Source organism: Mugil cephalus, chromosome 21, assembly GCF_022458985.1.
Source record: "Mugil cephalus isolate CIBA_MC_2020 chromosome 21, CIBA_Mcephalus_1.1, whole genome shotgun sequence".
NCBI classification, from domain to species: Eukaryota; Metazoa; Chordata; class Actinopteri; order Mugiliformes; family Mugilidae; genus Mugil; species Mugil cephalus.
Window position 1 is genome coordinate 9,950,973 of NC_061790.1, and position 26,229 is coordinate 9,977,201.

General features: G+C 42.3%; 2 protein-coding genes across 2 annotated transcripts; one reads left to right on the forward strand and one right to left on the reverse strand.

Annotated features, from left to right (window-relative positions):
* Positions 1-76: 76 nt before the first annotated feature.
* On the reverse strand, positions 77-15,287 carry LOC124998680 (potassium voltage-gated channel subfamily H member 5-like). Its single transcript, XM_047573140.1, has 12 exons — positions 15,160-15,287; positions 13,473-13,596; positions 13,168-13,274; positions 12,939-13,067; positions 12,222-12,337; positions 11,738-12,130; positions 11,568-11,654; positions 9,883-10,312; positions 6,370-6,569; positions 4,871-5,123; positions 4,523-4,719; positions 77-2,494 (listed from the first exon to the last, which is right to left on the reverse strand). The coding sequence occupies exons 1-12, from the start codon at positions 15,230-15,232 to the stop codon at positions 1,373-1,375; spliced, it is 3,231 nt and encodes a 1,076-aa protein (XP_047429096.1). The 5' UTR covers positions 15,233-15,287; the 3' UTR covers positions 77-1,372.
* Positions 15,288-18,719: 3,432 nt separating this feature from the next.
* LOC124999119 (sphingosine-1-phosphate phosphatase 1-like) lies at positions 18,720-26,192 on the forward strand. The gene is made up of 3 exons (XM_047573890.1): positions 18,720-19,775; positions 22,052-22,141; positions 23,959-26,192. Exons 1-3 carry the CDS (start codon positions 19,107-19,109, stop codon positions 24,508-24,510), a joined length of 1,311 nt encoding a protein of 436 aa, XP_047429846.1. The 5' UTR covers positions 18,720-19,106; the 3' UTR covers positions 24,511-26,192.
* The last annotated feature ends 37 nt before the right edge of the window (positions 26,193-26,229 follow it).

The following is a 26,229-nucleotide window of genomic DNA, read 5'->3' on the forward strand; positions in this document are numbered from 1 at the left end:
TGTTGTTGTTGTTTTTCTCCCGTTTACACAAAGACGGACAGTTGTGTTGCAAAAACAGAAGAGACTAAACACCAGGTGGTGAGCAGGCATCAGTTTTCATTATTCATTCCACAGGTGACAGGTTCCCTTGACAGGACGCATGCAAGGTCACTTACATATCTACCATAAAATAAATCGACTAGCAGTAGCATGCTGACGTCCTCACAGGTCGCACTGAGACAATTCCCAGTCATACGGAAAACTACGATCATTTACATCCTTCAGGTTTACCCACGCAGTAGAAACAAACGCAGCTGTCTGCATCAGAAAGTGCAGTAAATTTGCATAGCAGTGTGAATTAACTCATTTAAAGACACATTATGCTCTTCTATTTAGTCTCAAGAGTAGGCAAAATTACTCATAATGAAATAAATAATGGATTTTGACAGTAGGACAAATATACCTGAGCAAGAGGCAAAGTTACATGAAGGAACATACAGTGTTTGCTGCAATTACCTGCTTGTTTAGGAAAAAGAATTCACTCACTCACAAATAAATAAATAAATAAATAGACTTAATATTAAACTGCCTTATTGAATTAACATTCCTAGCATACGTGCATGGGGGAATTTGTTTCTAGACCGATTTCAGAGACTCGAACAAGAGGAACTATTTCATTATCATTCCATATTTCATATTTTGCTTGTCTGTTACTTGTTACCGTGAGAATTACAGTATATTGGGAAGGGGAGCTTAACATTTCTTTCATAAAACATCTCATAAACACAAAGAGCTGAACACGTCTCTGAGGCTTTGCTATTGTAAGGCACATATAGTTACCTGACCGTTAATAAGTAGCCACTGCAGTGAGGATAGAAACTGAAAACAGAGGAGTTTTCCTGCAGAAGACGGAGAGAGTCATTTATTTGTCGTTCATTGAGTTCTCATGTGTTTCCTCTGAGACAAAGTTCTTTAAAACTCGTGGCAGGTGAACCTCCAGAAAACCACAAACTGAAATCTGGAAAAATAAAACTTAAGGAGGACCATGAAAATGACAGCGTTATGAAAACATTTAAAAAAAACTAAGAGCATTTTTACCTCAAGCACCTTTATAGCAGGTCCCACACATGAGAGTCATAGCTCTAGTGTTTGTTTTTTATATAATCCCAATATGAGCTCTTTTTTTTTTTGTTCATTATTGTCTCCCTCTTGTCTTTCTCAAATGTAAAACCGTAAAAATGGCCCAAAAAGTCAAAAAGAACCATTATAAAAATCCCTGCATTATTGTGCTGCTACGACGAGATGAAAAGGATTTCTGCATGCAGTCACGTGTTTAATGCAATGTCTCCCAGCCCAGCAGGACATGCACGATTATTATTTAAAATCAGTGAATTCAAAAAGGCCCTTCATCTGTTTCCAGCGTGTCTGGCCTGGAGGCAGTGTCCGGGCCTTGACTCCTCACTCTCGCTTTGGCGGAAGAGGTCGGCGGCAGCGAGAGTCTTCTCTTTATCGACAGCAACCTGAGGATCTCTCCCACGTGGGACTCGAGGAGCGAGAGCCGGCCGCTCAGCATCTGAATGTCTCCTTTGAGCTCCAGCTTGGCCTCGTGCAGCGTCGCCTGCAGCAGAGCCTGCTCGGACGCCGGCTGCGCGAAGGAGTGTCTGAGGGAGGCCTCGCTGTAAACGCCGAGGCTGTGCTCGAACAGGCTCCTCTCCATCGGGCTCCTTTCCATCGGGCTGCGCTCGAAGGAGCTCCTCGAATCTCCGGCTCGGTCGATGCGTAGGTCGCTCTTCGTGATGCCGCTGTCGCACGAGTCGGTCTTGTGCAGGGCGCTTGTTTCCTCCCCCGCACCCTCAGCGCCCTCCCCACCTTCCTCTGACTCCTGGATCTTGTTGGCAGCTGCGAACTGCTCCGAGGGGTGTGACACCTTCGGCCACCCCTCTGTTTTAGGCGTCTGCTTCTCTTGCTCGACAGCGGGACGAGGCGGTTCGACGGATGAGGCGTTCCTGAACTTGGCCCAGACTCTGGCGCCTCTGCTGCTGCCGACGCCTCCCGCACCTCCAGCTGCGCCACCTGCGCCGCAGCTCCGTGCGGGTATGTCGCCACGAGGCCTTGGCGCCTCCACCTCCTGCGCGCTGCTTTGCTCTGACTTGTCAGCACTGGCCGGCGCTTGTGGAGCTGCAGCCACGTCGCAGCAGCTGCTGCTGCCGGGTGCGTTGTCAAGCACAGAGGAGCCGTACTCCTGCTGCTTAGGAGAAACAGCCTGACTCTGAGAGTAAGAGTTTGGGTCAGTGTGCTGCTGCGGCTGCTGCTGCTGCTTCTGCTGCTGCCGAGGTTCCACCTGCACGCAGTTATGGTCAAAGTAAGGCTGAGACTCTCCGGGCGCAGAGTCTCTCTGCTGTCTGAACCTCTGGAACAGCTTGCGAACAGGGTGGTCTTCGGGGATGGAGAGGGTCACCTCCGTCCTCTGGCGCTCCCGCTCCCTCTTCACGTCAGAAATCTTCCTGAAGATGACCTGCAAGACGGAGAGGCTGCGCGTGAGGATAACGATGTGGAATCTATGCGTTGTGCTCTCACCAGCCACGTACGACGGCGCCCCGCTTCAGCGAAACAGGACGTACATATATAATGTACCTTTAAGGAAAGGATAACCATCTAGAGCTGCTGTGCGTGCTGAAATATTTACGACTTGAAAGCCGGAGCACAAGAGGGAAACAGCTAATGGAGCAATAATTCAATAATAGATTGATATCTTGGCTCCGGGACTCACTGGATTCCCTCTGAAGACACAGAGGTGTTGACCAACTTACAGCGTCTCACTTACTTTTCCCACTTTTTAAATTTTAAATACACAATACATGACATAATCTTGATCAGCGCTCGTTATTTATTATCTATTAAAACCTTCCTGAATCTCAGATTTAAGGGTGGAGAAACCATAGATATGAGTAATTTAAAATGTAAATGTGATGTAATTCTAAACCATTCAACATTTATGACATGTCCTCTGAAAATTCTTTACCCCTCTGTGGCTTAATGTGTTGTAAAATTGCTACAAGTTAATTTTTCTTTGTCGGTTTTGTCTGAGCCGCACGTGAACAAGCTCTAAAAAGCACTTTTATTTCCTGCACATGCAAGCCCCTTGAATACACAACAGTTAAATGGGCTGAGAGTAAATTTCAATTTCGGGCTTGAACAGTTCTAATCAGATTAATAATGGATGTTTTTATTCTCACTGAACACAGTATGCGCCATGAATTTTTCAACACGCAGGCCACAGTTTGCCTTAAAACTGTTTGGATTTGCTGAGGCTGTGTGATTTCGGTGAATTTGATTGCGTAAGGCTTTTTACCGGAGTTGTACCAGAGAGTGGGAAGTCAGGAGAAGGAGAATGGAGGCGAAGATAATTGTAAAATAATTCGTAAAAATCCACCTATTTGTTTGTGTAGTTCTAAGGTTTTTACTCCACAGAGAGATTATATATTTAAAAGCCTGTTTATTTCCTTTATGAAAGTTTATATTTTAATTGGCACCAGATGATGCAGAACAAAGAACACAACAAAACGCGTGCACTGGGTTTACTTTGAGGGGGAATATCCATTAAGAATTCATGTAATGTTAACCTCAAAAGATAATATACCAGCAATATATACATATAAGCAACTTTCTCTAAAGGCAGGGAAGCAATACATACATAGATCAGTGCCTTGATGGGATTAATGTAGAGCCTGGAGAGCCTCTATCAAATATTCATCAGCGTTTTAGTTTGGACAAGAGATGTTCTGCTTTGTGTTGTACTATTACTTTTTTATTTCTTCTTTTTTTTTTTAAGTCAAATAAATCTGAACTAAATAGCAATGATTTGAATTTATCATTCAGTCCGTGAGGGATAATGTTTCTTTTGCTTCTGTGTTTCTGCAAAATGCTGGAAAACTGTGTCTCTTGAATCGAGTTTGGCTTCATGACTTTGTAATGAGACTCGAGACTCTGGCAGTTTAGATGTTCAGTGCCTTAAGCTCAAGTCCATTTTTTGTTCTCTTACATCCTCCATCTTCCTGAGCCCTTTCGTCCTCATATGGGGACATTAGGTCTTAAGTTTGTTGTAGCTTATTCTGGTTCATTTAGACCCGTTGTCCTCGTAAGTGGACGCCAATAGGGTCAATACGTTAGTCGGTGTAACAACTGATAACATGATAGCGGATAACTTTATTTTATTTTTGTTTTTATTGAAACTCATCTTTTTATGTAAATTAACTTCTTTAGTTAGAGATTTAACTTATTTTATTAGTAGTAACAAGCTACAGTGTCGCCTATTAGCAAGTACCCATTTGAGGACACTGGGATTAAACGTCCTGCTCAAAGATAATGCTTAGTTTTTATAGTTCTTGGGTCCTTGGAGAACAAATAAAAGCTCGGGTCTCAGGAGGGCTAAGACCTTAATATACAAATATGTAAAAATCTAAATGTTTGGTTTAAGCTTAGATCATCTGATGGGTCTTTAACATAAACTGATGACCGACTATCAGGTCTTTTTTTTTTTTACCCGTTTCCGTAGGTTACAGGAGAGGATGAGGTTGCGGGAGAAGGAGCTGGCGAACGCCGTGTAGAATTCCAGCACCCTCATCAGAGCCTCTCTCCTGATGACGTGCAGGTCGCAGTAGGTCAGGGCTCGCACGTTCGCACAGGCCCGAGCCAGCGTGGTCTCTTTCCAGAACACGTCTCCGAACACGTCCCCTTTACCTGGACGGGGCAAGACGTCGACAGGTTATTTGACATCTCGCGGACAATTTCACACATATCTAGAGAGTGAAAGTGAAATGACACCAGGGATAAGTAACAGCGGATGCAGCAAGTCATGTTTAGGTCTGCTCTGGCTGCGACACTTTATTACCTAGTATTGCTACGACCTCGTCGTCCTGGATGACTTCGAGGGAGCCGGAGACCACAAAGCAGAGGGTGTCGACACTCTCTCCGATGTGGAAGATGAGGTCTCCGGGGGCGCAGTGGGTGGTCTGAAACTCCACGGCCAGGGAGCGCAGGCAGCCGTCGCTGGCCAGACGAAAGGCCGGGTGGTCGTTGAACACCTGTCTGTTGAGGTGGACGCAGATGTCCGCGCGCATGTCTTTGGGACAAATGGAGAGGACCTGGGAGAGAGGGACGGTGACAGTGCATCTTTAAAGGTGAGCACAAGATACTGTCAGACGCTGTAACATCGTATAAACACACAGTGAAATTGAGATAACGTGTAATCCGTCACAGCTGGGTGATCTTTACATTACACATCACAGGTAATGATCCTTGACAATCAACAGTCAGAGGACAAATAGAGTCTCTGATTGTGTCTAAATGACTTCACGGTATCAACACAGATATGGATTTAAAAATAGAGGCTCCAGAAAAGTTGAGCGTGAAGACAGGGACAAATTTAGAAGCAGAAAGTGCGGTTGCTTTCTCTCGTGTCGCCATGGCAACTGAGAGGTTAAAAATAGAAACAAGTTTGCTCAGTTTGCGACTCCTAAATAAGGACAGACTGATTTTCTAATGGTGCAAGATTGTACCAAAATCCACACACACACAAAAAAAACCTCAAATCAGAGTCCAGGAGTTAGTTTCCGATTAAGAACCACAATATGCACAGTTTTTGCACGGATTGAAATAAACATAACACATTTATTGCAGCAAGGTGACGTCACCTTTGGACAGGCTGGCTACTTCCCTCTGATTCCAGTCTTCAAGGCTGTGCTAAACAGCTGCTTGGTGCAAAGCTTCCTCTCATCAGATTCTCATCAATACAGGAAATAGGTGAACTGCTCCTCTTTTAAATATTTTAGAGCCTAGAGCTCCCATTAAGCCGTGAGGTAATTCCTGAGATTACTATCAACTGACAGCCATCTATCGGCTGTCACTCTGCAGAACCTAAAGAGCAAGAGGTTTCTAACCCTGGGAGGTAACGAGTGCACTCCTGTCTTTTGTTTTGACCTCTGAGGTTTGTTAAACGGCCGTTAATCACTTCATTTCCACGGTCCTCTCTGTTATTTACTACAGCATCAGCTCTTTGACAGCTCGGTCAGAGAGACTTAAAATGCAAGTGTGCACTACAAACCTCCATATCATCGCAGTGCCGTGACAGCTCCACACTCAAATACACGTTTCATTTAATAATTGATTTTGTAAAGTACAAATAGTGTTTTAGTGCTGACCTATCCCCTTACACTGAAGGTCAGTCTGCACAGGCTCAGCAGCAGGAGTACAGCTCCACTGGATAAAATAATGCATCCTGCCCATGAGAAGGAAGCACAGGCGGTAGCTGCATTTGTCAGAGCAGAAAAGTCAGCTGGTGTCTGATCTGATCACTGCCAAATTCAAACTGTTTTTTTTTTATAATCATACCTTATCTGTGTCAATGCCCTTAGACATGGCCCAGGTGGACACGATGAAGTCCATGACCCTCTCGCTCAGACCTTTGGGAACCTGGTAAAGCTTGAGGAAGTCGCGCACGTTGTTGAGCATCTCGTGGTAGCGGTTTGTGTTGGTGTACATCTGCTGGAAGATGGTTGTGACGTTTCCAAAGATGGTCGCGTATAGAAGCGCTGAAACAAACCAGTTTTAGGAGAAAATTAATTAAATCTGTGAGAAGTGTTTTGCTCACACTACTGAGGTACCTCCGCTATTAAATAAGGGGTAAATTCATGTACTATAAATAAAAGAGGGTATTACATGGGAACATCAAAATAATCTATTGTTGAATTAATCAATTCTGAACTATGAATAAACCATGAATGCAGTTTTTAGAGCATTTAAGGAATGTTTAAAGTTAACAACCCATGAAAAACCATGAGAATTTCACAAATACATTTTGCAAACTACACTTTTCCTAAAACCTTTTTAGACTCTACCATAATCCATCCACAGATTCTTTCAAGGGCCCGCTCCTTAAGCTTCAGTACATGTTTCCTGAAGTACTTCCTGAAGTGGGGTCTACATTGTCTAACACTGGCTTGTCTAGCTCCTGCTTTGTGCAGTTATTGATGAGGTCGGAGGTCATGTTTCCTTTATTTAATGCACAGGTCCTCAACAGGGGGTCTGTGACCCCTGCAGGTCTGCGGAGGCACTGCAGGGGGGGGTTGCAAAATCTTTGGTTGATTAGACATTTTTGTATATTTTTGAAATTTTCTTCCACAAATTTAATTTTCTTTAAATACACATTAACGTGAATCCAACATATTTTAGCAGAGATAATGGATAGCTTAATATTAAATGCAAAATTAATGAAATTTGTTTAGTAGTTGTGTATCCCCACTATGTTGTTTCTACAACAATCAAGACGTCACAGTGCGCACACACACACATTTATTCCTCGGACTTAAACAAATTACTATAAGTCAAAGAAAAAAGGCGACGTTTTTCTGACGTTCGTTGGCTTATTTTTTCTCATTAACTTCCGCATTGTCTAAATCTCTTGCGTGCAGCTGTTGATTTCAAACCGACAATTTATCTGTAAATAAAACCTCATTGGTAACATTTTAACTCCATCATGATCAATGCATAAATTAAATCTGGGTATAAATAGAAGGAATTTGATTTGATAGTGAGAGCTAATTAAAAGCCTAAAAATTAAAGTTGGAGTCCATGTGACAAAGTGTGCTGCTAGAATAAAGTATACAGCGATAATAGCTAATGATATTCGGATGAAACTGTTGAGTATAAGTAATGGAATTTACTTTACTGTACAAAGACTATATTACAGTATGGTTGAAAAAACACACACACATACACGTATACATAGTATATGGTTGATTACGTCTCCAGTCCATGAGATAATTTACAGTGCAGGTTTCCTCAGTGAAAGGGCCGCGCTGCGGTGACCTCAAAGAGTCAGTCAGTATCTCTTATCGCGAACGCCTCGTCCCCAGCCACCACGGCAGGGTTGCAGATACACAGCGTGATGGCTCATTGTTCACTTACTACAACCCGAGCCCGCGGGCGAATGCTCTCCATTTCTTCTACTCGTGCAATTAGTGTATCTGTAGCAGGAGATTTATCAGCCATAATCAAACACGACACTGCAGCGCGACCGAGTAAACGTCGCGATTGAGGCCCTAACGGGGTAATGGGTGTTTACTTCATGGAAGTACACACCGTGAAGCGCGGCTGTCAGTTTCTGTGTCCTCACTGGTTTCGTTGCATCACTTTACATGTTGTTTTAGAGGGGTGGGTCAAAGGTTGGTGCACAAAGCTACGAGGGAGATGAAGCTATTACATTACATTACATTATCTATGCAGTGGGTGTCGTAAAAATAGATATTCTATTTTTATCAAGTGCTTCAGAGTAACTCAAACTACACTGGTGTGATTTAATGCTGAATTAACCATCCGCATTAGTTGCTTTTAGGTGAAGTTAAAGCCTTCACAGCCCTAAGTTAAAGCTAATAATGTGACGTACGCAGACTATACCCGCTTCCTAATGTTACACAACCATAGTGCACAGACCGACGACTGCCATTTAACGCGGCATCATTTCCGAGTTCATGTTACACAAGACTTTACGTCCAAGTAAACACTGCAGCTCAAGACCAGGCGACGCACAGAACTGTAAATAAATCCAGCAATGACGGCTTCAACTCATAAAACTAGTTGCGTATTGAAAGTGTTGTTTTCACAATGATCAAGACGTCACAGTGCGCATACACACACACATTTATTCCTCAAATCACTCTAAAGCAAAGAAAAGAGGCGCAAACACACTGAGACAATGCTTTTCTGGTGCAGTCAGCAGCCTTTAGACAGACACATCACAGAGCAGGCTGTGATGGGGGCTGAACATGTCACTTTTTATCAGCGACAAAGTCCTTAAACTCTCAGCCGCGGCTCAAGCGCCGAGGCTGCAGCTAAATGCGAATCACACGACCAGAAAGAAGAGAGGGAAACGTCGTCTGTGGGTGACTCAACCCCGGCGGGGAACAGGATTTACTTCTCCTGCAAAATGTGGGATCCATCAACAAGATATTAAATTGCTTACGTTCTGTATAAGTAAACAAAAGTCTAAATTCAAGTTCAGGTAGACAAAATAACTCTAAATATATTTTTGGTGAAGTACGTTAAGAACTAGTCGTGTATTGATCACAGCGTGTGGGGACGCTCTAAGCCATATGCCGCCTCCCTGGCAGCTGCTAGACAGCCAGCAGGGCTGTTGAGAGCAGACTCTCGTGACGAGCGTGCACGTAAGTGCATGCAGATTGTTTAGCCTCGTGCAAAGTGCCGCCGGCATATCATGAACAAACGAACGCACAACAAGATGAAAACAGCATCGGAGGACTTTTGTTTGGTGTAAATTGACGGTAATGTTGAAAAGTTCTTATAGGTGAGCAGCTGTTGCTCTGACAGACTGCGCTCGTGAATGATGCCGCTGCTGCACATATGTTCCACTGACAGATCACGACATCACTTCCCTGTTTGAAACGCGTAGTTTAGGGCAGCTCGCACTGAGTTTGACTAAATAAAAGCATAAAAATATTATAATAATAATTAATTTGCAGGGTTTTCGGATGTGTCAAATGTACAGCAGGACACAGAGTTGAGAATTAACAGATAAAATAAGGAACATGAGCACAGTTGGTGGAGTGAAATATGTATTTTCTAGTAAAGACAGAGTGTACAATCATGTCTCTTTTTACTTTATGAAGTAAAGTCGGTGTTTGATCCCATTTTGGCTTTGAGCTCTGTGCCCAGTGAAGCCGCCCGTCGACCCTGGATGATTTGGACTTATTTTACTGAATGAAGAAGAAAACAGCAAAGGCGATACCATTGTGGTGTTCTGCAATATCGGACAAATTCGATTTGTCAAGGCTTTCTGCAACATTCGGAAGAAGTGGCAAATATGGAGGAAGATGGCCGAGTACTTACAGCCCACCATCATCATAGCCACGGAGAAAATCTTCTCGCCATCTGTCGTCGGCGCAATGTTGCCAAACCCGATGGTGGTGAGGCTCGTCATGGTGAAGTAGAGGGAGGAAATGTAGAGCGTGTCTTTGTTGGGGCCGCCCTCCCACTGGCCTGTACCGCTGGCGTTGTAGCGGTAAGGAGTCCCAATACTCAGGGCCAGCTGGTAGAGCCAGCTGTCGGTCTTGATGGTGTTGGTGTGCTCGTCGATGACCTCGTAGTCCCCGATGCTGTACCAGATGCAGGCGAGCCAGTGGGCCACCAGGCCGAAGACGCACACCAGCAGCACCAGGACGGCCGCTCCGTACTCCAGGTAGTGGTCCAGCTTGCGGGCGACTCGGCCCAGACGCAGCAGGCGGATGACTTTTAGAGAACTGAAGAGGCTGCTGAGACCCTGTGGAGTGAGACGGACAGAAACTGAGCCAGAGACAAAGCAGTGTGTTGTAAAGTGAGTTGATCTAAACGAAACCTGGAGCTTTTTTAACTATTTAGACTATTTATCTCAAAAGTTACACAAATTTGCTAAATTCACCAGATCAGTTTAATATGAAAATATTCACCATTTGTTTCCTGCTGTTTTATTTTGTAATGTGTTATAAGTTTATTAAAGGATTTAAATAAACTTTAAACTGTAAAATGAATTGTTACTGCATGGTTTCTTATTTTGGGCTCATATCTTTTTAATGTTTAATGTAATGTTTATGTTAACTTTTGCCTTTGGAAACAAAAAATAATCAGAACAAAAAGCTAACTATTTATGCATCAGATGGAAATGGAGTGATATTAACGCTGATTTTGGCCATCTAGCCATAGGTCTTCAAAAGGAGGTCCGCGACCCATAGGGTGTAAGTGGAGGTACTGCAGGAGGGTCGCAAAATCTTTGGTTGATTAGAAATTTTTCTTTATATTTTTTAAAGATTTTCCCCGACAAATTTAAATTTCTTTAAATACACATTAATCCAACACGTTTTAGTAAAGGGGTACGGGATAGCTTAATACTGAATGAAAAATAAATGCAAAATTTCACACAAAGCCCTGCACTAGCTGAGACCTGTCAATCTAAGCCTCCTGTACACGCTAGGCCCCGCCCCATCGCTACTGAGCCAATCACGAGGCCCCCGCAGGTTCCCCCGCATTAGGCCAAGAATCTATTCAGCCCCCAGGTGAAATCCCAGAAGCACATTGCAAAATTAGCAGAAGAGAGGCTAACTATATTTTAATGCATAATATATATAAGTATGTTATCTGAATAGCCTCATATTGAATGCAAAATGAAAAGCATTACTGTAGTATATTATAGTATATTATAAGCACTAGGCTGAGTTAAATATAGAACACATATGGGAGTTCCTACTTAATCTCTCCATCAGTTTGGGGGTCCTTGGCCTGAAAAACGTTGAAACCTCTGCTCTTCATACTTCACTATGTTCTACTAGCTGCTAATAGCGGGAGTCTGATGGTTGGGGCTGGACAGGTAGAGAAGAGCTGATTTTTAGACCTTTTTTTGCAGAAGACAGGCCAGCTGCAGGTTTAAAAATCAAAACAAAGAGCCCAAAATTGCTCCATATAACAAAGAGAATTTTTAACTAACTATTTTTATACACAGGTGAGCCACAATTGATTCAAAAGAAAGACACAGATTCACTTACTGGGAGGACTGAGTCTTCCGTCCGCGTCACATTCCTGTGGAAAGACTCTCGAAGATGACTCACCGGGGACGAGTGTGCGAGGACGTCCTTCATGAAAACAGTGAAGCGGGAACACTTTAGAGTTTACACGCTCTGTGAAGTACCGGCGCACACACCCAGGCGTCACTCACCTCGTCTACGTGCTCGAAGGCGTTGATGACGTCGTAGGGCAGGCAGGACAGCAGGTCGATGACAAACCACGTCTTCAGGTAATTCATCCGGATCAGCTTGGCGTCCGATATGACCTCCCCGGCCGGACCCACGAAGGTGGTGTGGAAGTTGAGCACGATGTCGACCAGGAAGATGACGTCGACGACGCTGTCCAGCACCAGCCAGGTCAAGTTGTTTTGCTTGGTCTTGAAGGAGACGTTGTAGGGCACCATGATGGCGGTGTAGAAGGTGAGGATGAGGATGACCCAGTCCCACGTGGTCTTGAAGGTGCAGTAGTGGAGGATGATGTGCGGGGGGGTCTTAGGGGCCTCCTGCTTGTACTGAGGCAGGATGTCCGATCCCAGCTGGAGAGCCTTTCATTGAGAGGCCACATTCAGCATGGTGAGTACGGAGCGGTACGTAAAGCGCACGGTTTAATGAGCTGCTTCTGAGAGATGTGCTCACCTCGGCCAGTCTGGAGGGTTTGTGGGCGACATCTGTCTTGCTCAGCGGCGCTAGCTGCTGCACCACGTTACGATTGTTGGTCAGCGCCCGAGTCAGCCTGGCAAACTTCGTCCATCCTTTGACAGCAAAACAGACAAGGCGGCGGTGAACAAAGCAGAACAGTAAAGGGCACGTGCTAATATATTTTATTTGAAAATTCATAGCAAGATCAGTGAGAGTTGGGAAGAATTAATATTAAAAGTTAAGCTCAGTGATGATAACATCACGTACTCTGTCACCTTCTATTGGAAACAGATTATTATAAATTACAGTAGATTTCTGCATGTCTTGTTTGATGATGAGGTGTCAGGGCACATATAGGCTGAGTGCTGACTTCACTGTATAAGACCTGTCACATCTGTTCATTTCCTCCGCAGTATTTTCAAACAGCTTCTTTCCCCATGTGGTCCGACGTTTCCGCTTCATGTACATAAAAGAAAAAGTCCTCATCCCTTGGGTCACGACACCGTGCAGACGCACAGAGACCAGCGTTCACTGACCCGAACTCACAACACCTGGACAGTTGTATGTCACACTCCAGGAAACGAACATCTGTCCAGTCGCAGCCACTAGTGTCCACTCTAGTGGTCGGACTTTTTTGGAGATGACCCTAAAATGTATCTATATATATATTTTAAAAAAAGTACGAAAACGAATACCTCAGAGGAACCGTCTCACCTCTGACTGACTCGTCTTCAATCGGCTGTTTGAAAAGCGTAATGTCTCTGAAGGTGCAGAGGAAAAGGACCACTTTGTCATTTTCGTTTCTGATCGGGGCCACCTGCATGTAGAGCCATATGGGTGTTCCTGGAACAGTCGAGATAAATTGTCGGGCTGTCAGGACTCACTAGATGTCACTTTCAATTCTACGTCTGATGATTTTCTGTAAGATCACGTGGATACTCACTGTTCTTCGTGTAAAGGAGCACCTCGTAGAAATTCGACTCGTAGTTGTCGAAGGTTTGTCTGATTTTGTCTATGGTGTTTTTGTCAGTCAGGTCACCGTACATGAAGCTGCAAAATAACACAGAGGGTAAAATCAGAAACTAAACTGACCCAGAGTTCAGGCTTCCGCCATTTTGGATTAGCTTCCAACTTTTAGAGATCATGTTATAAAGGAAACCAAGAAGAATACCCAGACTTTGATGTGAGACACCTGAAGAAAACATGCTGCAATGTAACCTCTCCTCTGCAGGTCATAGTAGATCTTACTTGCATGTGCTACTCCTGTGCATGACCTCAGCTCTGTGGTATCCGGACAGCTTGCAGAATCCATCGTTGCTGTAGACCACCGGCCACTCCACGATCTGTGCATTTCCCAACAGGAAACTGGTTTCTGAGACAAAAAAACAAACAAACAAAAAGTCATGAAAGACAAAACTTTAAGGAGGATGTCTGCACCTGTTGACCAAACCTTTACTGCAAATCTTAATGAAATGATATCATTGTTCATATTCATATTCTTCTGTCGTCCTGACGTGAAGACAATTAGAGTTCATTTGTACATGAAATCTTCAGTTTTAGTAGTTGAAATATTGCAGAGCACTATTAACAGTAATTTAATTACAAGACACAATGGGGGCAAATGTCATTAATATTTAAAGCGGTAAACAGCGGTAATCAGACAAGTCGCTGGACAGAAATAGTTGCTGATGAAATGTTTATGTTCCTTAATGTGAATTAAATATGGATGAGGAGCTGAAAAGTTCTTCGCCTTCACAACAGCTTGGACGGAGCTGCAGGCTCCCGAGAGAAAGCAGTGAGAACGTTTCCTCCGAACGTTTCCTCCGAATGAAACTGCACAGGAATTAATGTGGTGGGAGCGGGTTTTGATCTTAATGCTGGGGTGTTGAATGAGTTTATGAATGCTTCCACTTTGACGTACTGTGTATTTAAGTTTATTATTATTATCACATATATGAGCTGAACAATAACTTCACAGACATTTAATCAATGCTGCCTAACACATGCTGCGTCTGTATTTTAATAAGAAAACTCACAATTTCACACGTGTTTGCCCTCATTCTCAGGGGGACGCCATCCAGCTGCGTCTTGTGCAGACTTTAAGTCTGTCAAATGAACTGAGCAGTGTTACAGTTATTGACTGCTTTGCTGAGATGTGCTGCCTTTATGAAAAATATATCAGCAATACTCTGCTCAGTGGGACGCACGCAACGACCGAGATAAAACACAATAACTGTGCTACTGTGCGTGGAAACCATACCACGCGACCTACAGAAGAAAATGAAGTAGCTCTTGTTAAGAAATGGGTGAGTTTTTACTGTTCACATGCGTTTCACAATCAGACAAAAGTAAAAAAACAAAAAAAATCATACAGATTTTGCATACAGAGGTGGAGCAGCAGGTAAAATAAAAAAAATGATGTCTGACCATAATGTCTGCCACATCTAATAGACTGCTAAACTTAGTTGTGGTGTCAGGCATGAACATGATCACAGTGTATCACAAACAATGATAGTACAGAGTACTTAATGTACTAATAAAATCAATCAAACTAAATTCCATTCCTATATATATATATATATATAGCCAACTGCACTTTAGGTTTATTATAATTATTCTTCCAATAAAGAAGAATTTACCAACAACAGAAGCATCATATAAGCACCAATAAATGGAGACCATTCTCATCTAAATCACATACGTGTCAGATTTTGCATCATCGATGCAGTGAATTTGGAAAACTGTTACATAATTCACCACTTCGCATGAATTTAAATAAATAAACGCAGAGGTACCGGTTCTGTTTTCCATTAGAACACACAAAGACAACACGAGCTGGTAATTTCATCGACACAGTCTTACTGGTAGCTCGACTAACAAACATGAAAACAACAACATGACTTCATTCCTGCTTCTGGTCCAGGCTGAAACTCACCGCTGGAGCGCCGGACTATGTTTTCCAGAAAAGTGTTCTGCGGAGCCACCAGCCCCCTCTTGCCCCCATGCATTATGGAGGCTTTGGGAAAGAGACTCGGGTGATGCTCGGCAGTCTCTCCTCCGATGTAAACTATCCCTCTCCCCGGTCTGTCTGCCCGACACCGGCGTGGATCGGTCAAGTTGACCGCAATAGTAACAGGATGTCCGGACTGAGCTTTCAAAAATAAAAGCCGCGTCGACGGATGTGGATTTCGTCAGTAACGGCACAATTTATTTGCGTGGCACCTTTAATCATAACACAAAATGTGAGCTATGAGAAAGCGATTATTACAAAGACATATAACACCAACAAATAAACAAACAATAGGATGCAAAAACATTAAAAGTTTTTAATAGCGGTATCAGAGAGACGAAACGATTATTACAGGTAGTGAAAACAAGTGTGAGAGACAAAAAAACACACACAAAACAACACAGACACAAATCAGTAGCAATATCCCATAGGAAAAATGGTAATTAAAATGAACTTTTATTATCTAGAAAGGCCTGTGTAATCCTGTCAACTGCAACAACTGAGCGTCAAGACATATATCGATACTTAATGGACCACCAGTCAAGTTTGGTGGATCTTAACACACAAAACAAAGATCGTTTTTCAGAAGTATTACATAACAGTCACAGCAGGGGTTGCGTTTATTGACGTGTAAAAAATTAAACCTTTATGTTGAAGGAAACCCTGTTGACTATAAACTGTTACTATTGTCTCTAACTTTCCAAGCACATAGTCTGGCCTGAAACCTGCGTTATACTTGATATAAGCTTAAATGTTTGATTAGTGAGGAGAAAACGGAGTTTGGAAATTATTTGCATTTATCATATATATGATTTGAGCGTGTAATCCATTGTCCTTTTTAAAACATTGCAACGGGAAAATGTTTGCTTGTAAGACAACAAACACTTATTAAGTATAATTGAAATATTTCAGTCATATAGGGAGAAAGAAGTACATTTAACTGTGTATTGAGGTTCAGTCAGACCAATTGTGACTACACTGTAACAAATTAGGTTCAGCCACGTTATGCTCAAAGAATGAGGTCAGCTGACTGGTTATACTGAATGACCAGGTTATTCCATCAATGGATTTTTTTCTTCCCTGATGACACGCACATATTACAAGATGACATTACCAGGATTCATCAGGCCCAGATTGTGAAAGAGTGGTTCAGGGAGAGAAGGCTTTACACAGTGGTCAGACTCCCCCATCATCAATACAAGATCTTGGTGAGAAATTAATGCAACGCTGGATGGAAATAAATATTGTGACGTTGCAAAAACTTCTTATCGAAACAATGCCAATGAAATATTAGTATGTGATTTAAAAAAAATAAATAAAAAATCTGTTTGTTTGTTTTTGGTGAGGCCTTTTTTCCGGCCTGGCAGTGTAGTTTTTATCTGAATGATTATACAGGAAATGTCCATTTAAAGTGAATCTGTTTCTCAGGAACAGAGTAGATGTGGGAATTGACTGTGCAGGACTTCTTCTGAACAAATTTTCTTGTCTGTTTTGGAATAATCTTTCCCCAGGTGGCCTTTGAATGTCTTTCTGGAGTGAAGTACCTGAGAAGCACCACAAGAGGACAGACATAAATACAATAAGTTACTTTGTGATGTGGTCTTCACATCATGATTGGAATGCATCTTAATTTCTTTAAGATAAGATTAAGATCATCTTTCAACTGGAAGCAGTTTTTCAAAGAAATTATGTGGACCCAGGGAGTATTTCAGTGTATATTACAATTTAAGTCACCAAAATATAAAAATGGAAACAGTGAAATCCCGTCGTCCTCAAACAAGTACATGTCATATCAAACTAGAAATGTTAATAAGCATAAATAAATAAATTCATTGACCCTCCGCTACTAGTTCATGGCAGACAAAAGTGTTTCTTTATGAGGACAACAGTTCTAAATGAAACAGAATAAGCTGCAACAAACAGAAAAGCCAATGTCCCCATATGAGGACGCCGGGTCTCAGGAGGATATACTAATATTTAACTGAATAAGCTGCAGCCTCTTTTTAATCATACAGGTACTAATGCACAAATTGTACGAGAAGACAAAGCACGAAATAGATTAGCACAGCAACAATTTAGCTAAACAAGTAAAAGGCAAAATGTCAATGTGAAATAGTTTTTTTTTTCTTTTTTTTTTACCTTGGTAGCTACTTTGGAAATGCTGTAATCTAGCTAGATATTACTACTGAACAGTGAAAAAGATTATAACAAGGATCAGATGTCATCAAAGAAATGTGTGTCAAATCTTACCATCTAATTTTCTCGTGAAATGTAGGATCTTAATGGATGATGGAGGATAGAAAGTCGGCTTGTTGCCTTCCAGTGTTGTTCCATGTGTCTCCTCAAAGGATACGGTACAATTCTGTTTTTTTATTGTTGATGCTGATTTTACTCCCACAATGCAATGCCATTTACAACACAATAAAGTATTTTCAAGGAAACTTTAATAATTTAATGAAATTATTTAATTATTATTAGAATTATTATTAGAATACAGTGTTTCCTACAGTAACATACTGATGTAATTCTTTTTTTTTTATACCTTCACAGACAATATAAAACAGTATGCTTTATGTATATATGTACTTTTACAGTAATTTGCTGCAGTGTAGCTGCAATAAATGCTGACATATTATTATTATTATAACACAGCATGTCTCTGTGGCATGACAGCAGCAGCCTCACAGACGGGAAGGCACTGGGGAGGCTCGTGTTGTGAGGGCAGTGGAGTAGGTCTTTGGGCCACCCTGCCAACCATTGATGAACTGATAGAACAGCGCTTCCTTTCCAGGGCAAGGAGGTAATATCAGGGACACCTTACAAGCCTTCAACAAATTGTTTTCTCACCACAGCTTGAGGTGCAAAACATGCAGATTCAGTGGCAGCTTTTATCCAGCTGCCATTAGACAGTTAAAAACAAAACAAATTAGAAAAGAACTGTGCAATATAAAATAGACCGTAGCACCTGGTAGCAACTTCATCTCTGTAGCATTTTCATACGTGCAATATCCTGTTTATTTATTGTTTTATTGTGTATTGTACACAGATTTATTGTTAGTTTGCAACTCAACTCAGCTTTATTTATAGAGCACTTTAAAAACAGCCACAGCCGAACAAAGTGCTGTACGTAAGAACATGTAAGTCATATTTATGACAATGACACGCCCTGAGTTTTTATTCTGAAATTTCTTCTTCTATTATTTATTTACTCATATTTTTTTTCTGAGCATCAATATTTCGTTCTGCATCTGCAGCATCTGTGATGTTTATTACCAGATGACAATAAAAACGAGTAATGTAGCACTTTAATGCTGTTATTTTTTTTATTGTAATTTGCAATGCAATTTTATAATAGTATTAATTATTCATTTGAGACTTTTAATTTCATTTTAATATATTTTTCTTATTTTTTTGAAACTGTGCAATACATCACATGTCCAGCAGGAGGAGGTAGAATCCTGGAACACGTTTGACCGACTAATATTAAGTCACGCGAGGAAGAGGAAGAAGAAGCCCCGACCTAAATCGTAATACGCAGTTAGTTGTTGGGTCTCTATGAATTAGCGTTACTCTCCGAGAAGTAATGGTTAACTGTGGCGGACTTTGGATGCTGCTGTCCACATCTTCCACGCCGCTGTACGGGGTCGGTGTTGTGAATGCAGATACGAGGCGGTGGTGAAGAGTTCCTGCTACGAGCTTTCCGCTAAATCTCTCTGATTTTGTTCCGCTTTGAGAAAATGCGACGTCCGCCGAGCTGCACTTTTGCTTAGCTTCCTCGATAATGAACTCTTTTTTTCTTATTTTTTTACAACATAGCAGTCTTTTTTTAAAACTAATTTAAGAAATATATATATATATATATTAAAAAAAAAATGGATAACGCCATTAAGACGTTTGTGCAGATGTGTAATTATCTCCAAGAGCCCTGCCATGTAGCGAGGTTTCAAAAATTATGCGGTATTGAAGGGACGTTTCCGGACAAAACGACCAAGCCGCAGGGTGGACAGTCGGAGTCGGAGGGTCCCGGGCTGAGGAGGAGGCTCCAGGGCTCGGAGGTCGGTGTCGGTAACGGAGATGCCGCCGTGCCGCAGGTTAACGGGATGCAGGGCGACGACGCCTCCAGGCCCGGCGATACATCAGCAGCTGAGGCCGACCCAGAAACCACCAGAGCCAAACCCCTGCGGAGAAACTCCCTGACCGGGGATGTGGGTCAGGAGTTCCTGGTGCACAACAAGTTTCTCTTCTACCTGTTCACGTTTGGGACTGAGCTGGGCAACGAGATGTTCTTCATCATCTTCTTCCCCTTCCTCTTCTGGAACATCGACGCCCTGGTCAGCCGGAGGCTCATCGTGGTCTGGGCCTGGAACCTGTTCGTGGGACAGTCCACCAAGGACATGGTGCGCTGGTCCCGGCCGGCCTCGCCTCCCGTGGTGAAGGTGGAGGTCTTCTACAACTCCGAGTACAGCATGCCCTCCACCCACGCCATGACGGGCACGGCCATACCCTTCTGCCTCTTCATGCTGACCTACGGACGGTGGCAGGTGAACACGGTTTTTAGACTTGAAGCTTGAGGTGTTGGGTGAAGGTGAAAACAAAGACGTGCATGTGCAGATGCTCCACGTGGAAGACGTGCATTGTGTGTTCATCAGAGCTGATGAACCAGCAGCAGATCTTCCATCTCTTTGCCAAACTTTAAATGTGTTGGTACTGTCCGCTGTCTGCAGCCTGTTAAAAGTTAACAGAGAAATACCACAATGCTACATCAGTGCTACTGTCCTGCTTCATGTTATATTAGATTTAAAATGTCTTGTTTTAACCTACAGGATATGAACACAGCTTTGATCGAGACGCTCAGCAGCTACAGTTGCTTTCACTTCTACGCATCTTTTAATATGCACTCACTCGCCAGTTCATTAGGTACGCCAGTCGAAAACAACAGTGGTGCAATCAGTCATCCCTCATGACTAAAAATGCGGTTGTCAAAACAACAGAAGCATGTCTCAGCACTACACAACAGAATTCAATAGCGCTACAAACCGCAGCCTTGAAAACGAACCAACAAGCTTAAGTCAGCAGCTCTCTGAGTGGCTTTGAACAAATGTTGAATACCGCAAATTTGATAGAGATAAGGCCTGGTGCGAAACTGTTCTATTAGAATGCGTTAATTTTCAGTGGTGTACCTAATGAACCGGCTACTGAGTGTATGGATCTGCTCAATGATTTAGAGATGGTTAAATTCAGTATCGGGGAGGGTCAATGGGTCAGTCTGACCAAACAAAACAAGAAGACAAAGGCTGAGCCTTAGTCGTCTGTGCTTCCTGGTCTTGTAAGAAGAACCGCAGCTCGGACTCAATAATATGTTTGGTGCTGCTGTGACTCATTTAACACAACAAGCTTTTCTCTGTTTAATGTGACCGCGAGGGTCAGAGTTGCATGTGAGAGAAGAGAAAGCTTTTTAAGGCGATCAAGGACTCATTGTTTCATATTGGCACAGAGGACAAAGGAGGGAGGGGTGGATATGACTTTGAGGAAGAGAAAGTTTCGAAGATTTCCTGCGATTAAACGTCTGGTAAAACCAGATCAGTGGTATCGAAGAAGTGAAATAAATGTTTTTTCACCACCGTGACTCAGCTATGAGGGCAGTTGTAATATGATATGTACAGGAGTCAAAATTTACAGTTAAAGCCAGAGAGACTCACTAACGTCCTTCAGAAGTGCGATTAGAGTTGTTGGCCGACACGCAGTACACACAGATACTGACGAGTTAAATGATCAGATGGAGGAAAGAGTTGTCAAAGGAAGATAGACGGAAAATGGAAGTAGCAGAAACAGACAGAGAGGATGTGTTGAGTCGGAGTAAAGAGAAAATGAAGGGGCCCGGAGGTCGGCACCAGGAAGGAAGAACTCAACAGAAGTGAGCTTTTTGTTGTTGTTGTTGTCGCTCATCTGTGCAAGTGGCCTTGGACTGAATCCATGCAGCTGTCTGAACTGTATGAACTGCCTCAGTGTCTTCAAGTTTCATGCAATGTCATGACTTTGAAGGTGGAGGAACTGAAACAGTTTGGAGAAAGAGGTTATGAAATTAAGTTGCGAAAGATAGAGGGATGTTTGGTCATTCAGTCCAGACCTTAACTTTTGATATAAATGTTTTCGTGCCCACTGTGGTGATCCCCTGACATATCCCCCAGTCGCACCCTGAAGTGGACATTCACGGTTTGAAGTTAAATATCAAATCAAATACATTTTCTACAAGCCCTGAATTAATTGGCTGACTGGTAAAATCTGGTCACATTGCAGAAAAAAACTTACAAAAGTGACAACGTTGTCATTAGCTTCAGTTGAATCTTGTCCAGTGCTACTTAGCAAACGCTAACCAGGTACAAAAGTAACGCTAAACAGTGATGTCACTGTGTGCATGCTGATGTTAGCATTTAACTTGATGCACTTTGGTGCCAAAGTTCAGCCTGACAGAGCTGCTAGCTGTGTTTTCACACCGTGGCCTTTCCATGAATTGTTTCAAGGACAGATATCAGATAAATATATACTATCTACTGTTACTAGCGGTGGCGTTTAAAAGCCGTTGACCCCTCTGACAGCAAACCGCCCAGATGCCTTCACAGATATTAATGCCACATTACAATAATACTATAGCTTCTTGTTGCTTTGGATGTCAGCGGAAGTCTCGCAGAGCAACTTTGTTAGGCTACTAAGGAAGCATGCTATGTTACAAAGTTGTGGTCTAGATGTTTTAATTTTGGCAACACTTTTTAAAGCAGCACTATTTATCCCCTCCAATATTTCTGTTCTCTCTCTGTAGTACCCTTTCCTCTTCGGCTTCTCCGTGGCTCTCAGCTGGAGCGTCCTGGTCTGTGTGAGCCGAGTCTACATGGGGATGCATTCTGTCCTGGTAAGGAGATTAAATAATATCAAATAAATATTCACTAATAGTCGTATTAATAAAGCCTTTAACCCCTTATACTGCCGTCGTGGCTCGACAGGTTAACTCGAGGACGTCAAACTTAACCTGCATCGCGTTCATATACGTCTCAGAGTTCTGCACCTGATCACAATCAGACCTGCTACACTTCATTCTTCCATGTATCATGGAGGTCACCTGAAACAAACAGACGTAGCTAATGTGTATATCTCTGAAATCAGCTGCACATATTTTAAATGCGGTTACTGTTAGTGAACTTGTCAGACTTGTCAGACAAAACACAGTTTGCATCAACAAAAATGCACTTATCTATATGTTTGTTTCCTACTGTGTGGAGGGAATGAGAGGAGGTAGTGCGTACTAACTCTGCTTTTAAAATACAATAAACCATCTGAATAAGAAGGTGGTTTAATGTGGTTCAGTGCATAACCTACGCTAATGACCCTTTATCGTGTGGATAATAAAGAAAGGAACTTAAAATTTATGATTCCTACATAGAGACCATAAACTAATTAAAGTGAATAGATACGGCTGAGATTAGATTCTGTGACTTGTTTGTTGCTCTCACCAGATAACGCGATCTGACAGGAGCTCATCTAATCATATGGGAATTTTTATAAGTGCAAGGACGACCTCTGTGAACGCTGCTGTCTTGCGCCGCCCTCAGGGCAGGAAGAGAGCTGCCTGAAGTTTTCATTTTAACCTTGTGAGCACAACTGTTAGGAAAATGCACACAATCAGGCATAAAAACGCAGACTGTGATCAAATCCAGCAACTAACTTTACTTTAATTACCAGTGAAATATATTTTTACACTTCTTTTTATATTATATTTAATATTTCCAATTCTTTGTGCCTTTTGCACTGTTTATATATATATTTTGTGTCTGCACTGATAAGCTCTCCAGTCTAATTATTGAGTGTATGCAAGTGGTAAAAAGTGACAGTTGACCATGGAGATTAGCAGCATTAGTTTGAATCATTGACTTTAATAGCATCTACATTGTAAAATAAAAAAAAAATGGGGACGAGCTGTTGTGCGATTGACTGTACCAACAGATTTGAAAAGCAGTTGGAGATATATTTTTACAGAAATCTGCCAAAGAAAAGAGAAGCAATAAAGAAATAATTGGAATCCAGGCACCGAAACCTGGTGTTGTGGTTCACATTTAGTGTCAGGTAATATTAATTTATATTATATTTTGTTGATGAAGTCGTACCTTAAGTTACGCCCTGCAGGGCTGTCAGATGGATGTACTGGCATAGTTACGGCCGACAGTAACTACTTCAGTTGGAACAATAAATAAATAACAATAAAACGATAAACACGACACTGTGATCACTCCTCCTCGTCCTTTTAACGTCTGGTCGGACGCTTCAGTATTTCATGGCTAACGTTACTTCTCAGTAAAGCTCTTAGCGTTAGCATCTTTTCTTTAGCTACATTTATCATAACTGAAATGACCTAAAACTAACATTAACTAGCTGAAACTGAAGCTAGTCCACTTTTCCAAATCCATACTAGGTCACATTGAGTCCAACTGTCCTTAATTTGATCTGATAATCCACATTTTTCCTGATCTTGCTGTAATTATTAATGCATTTCACTGTGTTTTTGCTACTCAGGGATGCGTGGCTCAAGGCAGTAGTGACATTTCATACTCTATACACTCTATAATGACAATAAAGGGCATTCTAGTCTATTCTACTCTGTTCCAGTCTAGTCTGTCTAGAATATTCTAGTCTAAATTTAGCTGCTCATTTACAATGATTCTGTCTGTGTTGCAGGAGGTAATCACTGGCTTCCTGTACAGCCTTCTCATCCTCGCATGCTTCCAGCCAGTCTTGGGCAAGATCGACAACTACTACATGACGGACCACTACGCTCCTCTTATGATTATCGTGTCACACGTTAGCCTTGGACTCGTGGCTTTCTCTCTGGATACGTGGAGCACCTCTCGGGGCGACACGGCCCAGGCGCTGGGCACCGGGGCCGGAGCTGCTCTGGCAACCCACGCGAACTATCAGCTGGGGCTGCTGCTGGATCCGCCGCTGTCCTCGCTTCCTCTAACTTTACCTCCGCTCAGCATCGGCCTGGTGTTACTCTCCCTGCTGCGCTTCCTCATCGGAGTCGCTGTCATCCTTGTCACGAGGATGGCCATGAAAGCGGTCACTATACCGTTCCTGTGCCGGCTGTCCGGGCTGCCCACGGACGACGTGAGAAGGGCCCGGCAGCACATGAGGGTCGAGTTGCCGTATCGTTACATTGTCTACAGTGTTGTGGGTTTTGTCTGCGTGTGCGTTGTGCCTCTCCTGTTTAGGATCTTGAACCTTGCCTGAGCGTCCGCGTGCTAACCGTCACGTCCTGCTGACACGTTCACCGACGCAGCGAAAGCACCCGGAAACAGTGTTTGTTGTTTAGATGAAGGATGTGTTTCTGCATGGCAAAAACTCGTGTAAAGGATAAATCAGATGATATTGTCGACGCATCCCACTAAAAGATCCAAAAAACCCTTAAATGAACTGATCCGCTGAGTATTGTTTATGTAGCCAAAGCCTAACGTAGCTTACCACTCCAAAAACTCTGTAAAGGTGAGCTGCACAGCTGCTGGGAACTGGGTCACACACCACTGTAATAATATTTTTTTTTAGCTTAAAGCTGTTTTCATACACCCTGGAACATTTCTACACATCATTAGAGGACCTGTATAGGAGAGGGCAAATATCACAGTCACATCAGACATTAAACAACTTCTGTGTAAGCAAACTGAAAGGCAGGTGAGCACGTCACATCCTGCTTCCTGATCACTCTTGCCAGTTGCTAAATTAAAGAATATTTCCATCAGTGAGAGTGAAACGTAATATATATATATAACCCCCCACTCGTCATCTGTGCGCGTTAAATCAGCTTAAATCTTGTGTCAAATGTCGTCGTGCTGCTAAAAATACACCCCTAAAAATGTATTTGTATTGGCTGCCTTGGAAAATAGTTCAACAACTAATTCATTCCTTACTTTTAGTGTTAATCGATATAAACTTCAGACTCTAGCTGTTTTTTTAGGTATACGCTCACTTAATCCAGAGAGCCTGGAGGAAATATTAAACGTGGCTAACAACGCAGCTAGTTTTCATCTTTTCATGGGATTTGTTGACGCATCAGATGCGTAGAATATCACCTGCCTTATCCTTTAACAATCACCTGTGGTCGACACACTTACGTGTGAACTGGAACATAGCAAACAAAATCTATCGGATGTACTGTAAAGATGCTCGTGTTCGTCAGTGACGAATCCGTTGTACATTTCCGTCGTTCTTCAAAATATATAGTTCGTATGTTATCAGAGTTTCATGCTCTCAGAATAAACCAAACAACGATGCAGTAAAGTCTGAAGTCACCTCACTTCTCATTTGTTGTCGTGTTTTTAAATCAAAAGCCTGAAAGCAATAAGAAGATACTGAAAGTGTTGGAGCTCTCAGGTGTCAGCGTAGGTAATGAGCGCTATTTAAACGTCGAAGACTTTTTAACTTTGTTGTGTCGTCACTTACCATATTCAGCATTATATTACCGCCTCTCTTTTGTATATTTCGTGTGACACAGAATTGTTTGTTTGTAATCCTGGCCCAAAAAGTTATTTGAATGGAGAGAATCAAGAAAAAACAAATATTTTTGATAAATTATTTTATCAGTGTGATCAGCCGAGTTGCTGCTCTATAGGGAAGAAATTTTACTACTAGAAATTCCAGAGACATTTCATCTGTTTTTATTCTGCAGAATATAAACACTTGGAACTTGTTTGATTGTTGTAATGGTTTGTAATTTGTTGTAATGTTTTAATTATGGCTAACTGAATTATTAAACTCAGAATATTAACCCTCAACTTACTGTGTTTCATGAGAACTTGTAGGACTGTTTATGGGTCTGCTGTCCTCATCAACTCTCCCATCACTTTCCTTTGTTATGCAAGGACTGTGTCTGAAAACCTATGGAAGAAAGAACAAAAAATAAAACACTTTAAAAAGTTTCTGTGTTTTTTTTTTTGTTTGTTTGTTTTTTGCAAG

What these genes read in the sequence shown, in the direction of transcription:
- LOC124998680 (XM_047573140.1), bottom strand. Translation starts at nt 15,232, where the DNA reads ATGCATGGGGGCAAGAGGGGGCTGGTGGCTCCGCAGAACACTTTTCTG. An exon ending in GGCTATGATGATGGTGGGCT is followed by an intron (nt 6,570 to 9,882) that starts GTAAGTACTCGG and finishes GGTTTGTTTCAG; the next exon opens with CGCTTCTATACGCGACCATC. An exon ending in CCTGTAACCTACGGAAACGG is followed by an intron (nt 2,495 to 4,522) that starts GTAAAAAAAAAA and finishes TCCGTCTTGCAG; the next exon opens with GTCATCTTCAGGAAGATTTC.
- LOC124999119 (XM_047573890.1), top strand. Translation starts at nt 19,107, where the DNA reads ATGGATAACGCCATTAAGACGTTTGTGCAGATGTGTAATTATCTCCAA. An exon ending in TGACCTACGGACGGTGGCAG is followed by an intron (nt 19,776 to 22,051) that starts GTGAACACGGTT and finishes CTCTCTCTGTAG; the next exon opens with TACCCTTTCCTCTTCGGCTT. An exon ending in TGGGGATGCATTCTGTCCTG is followed by an intron (nt 22,142 to 23,958) that starts GTAAGGAGATTA and finishes TCTGTGTTGCAG; the next exon opens with GAGGTAATCACTGGCTTCCT.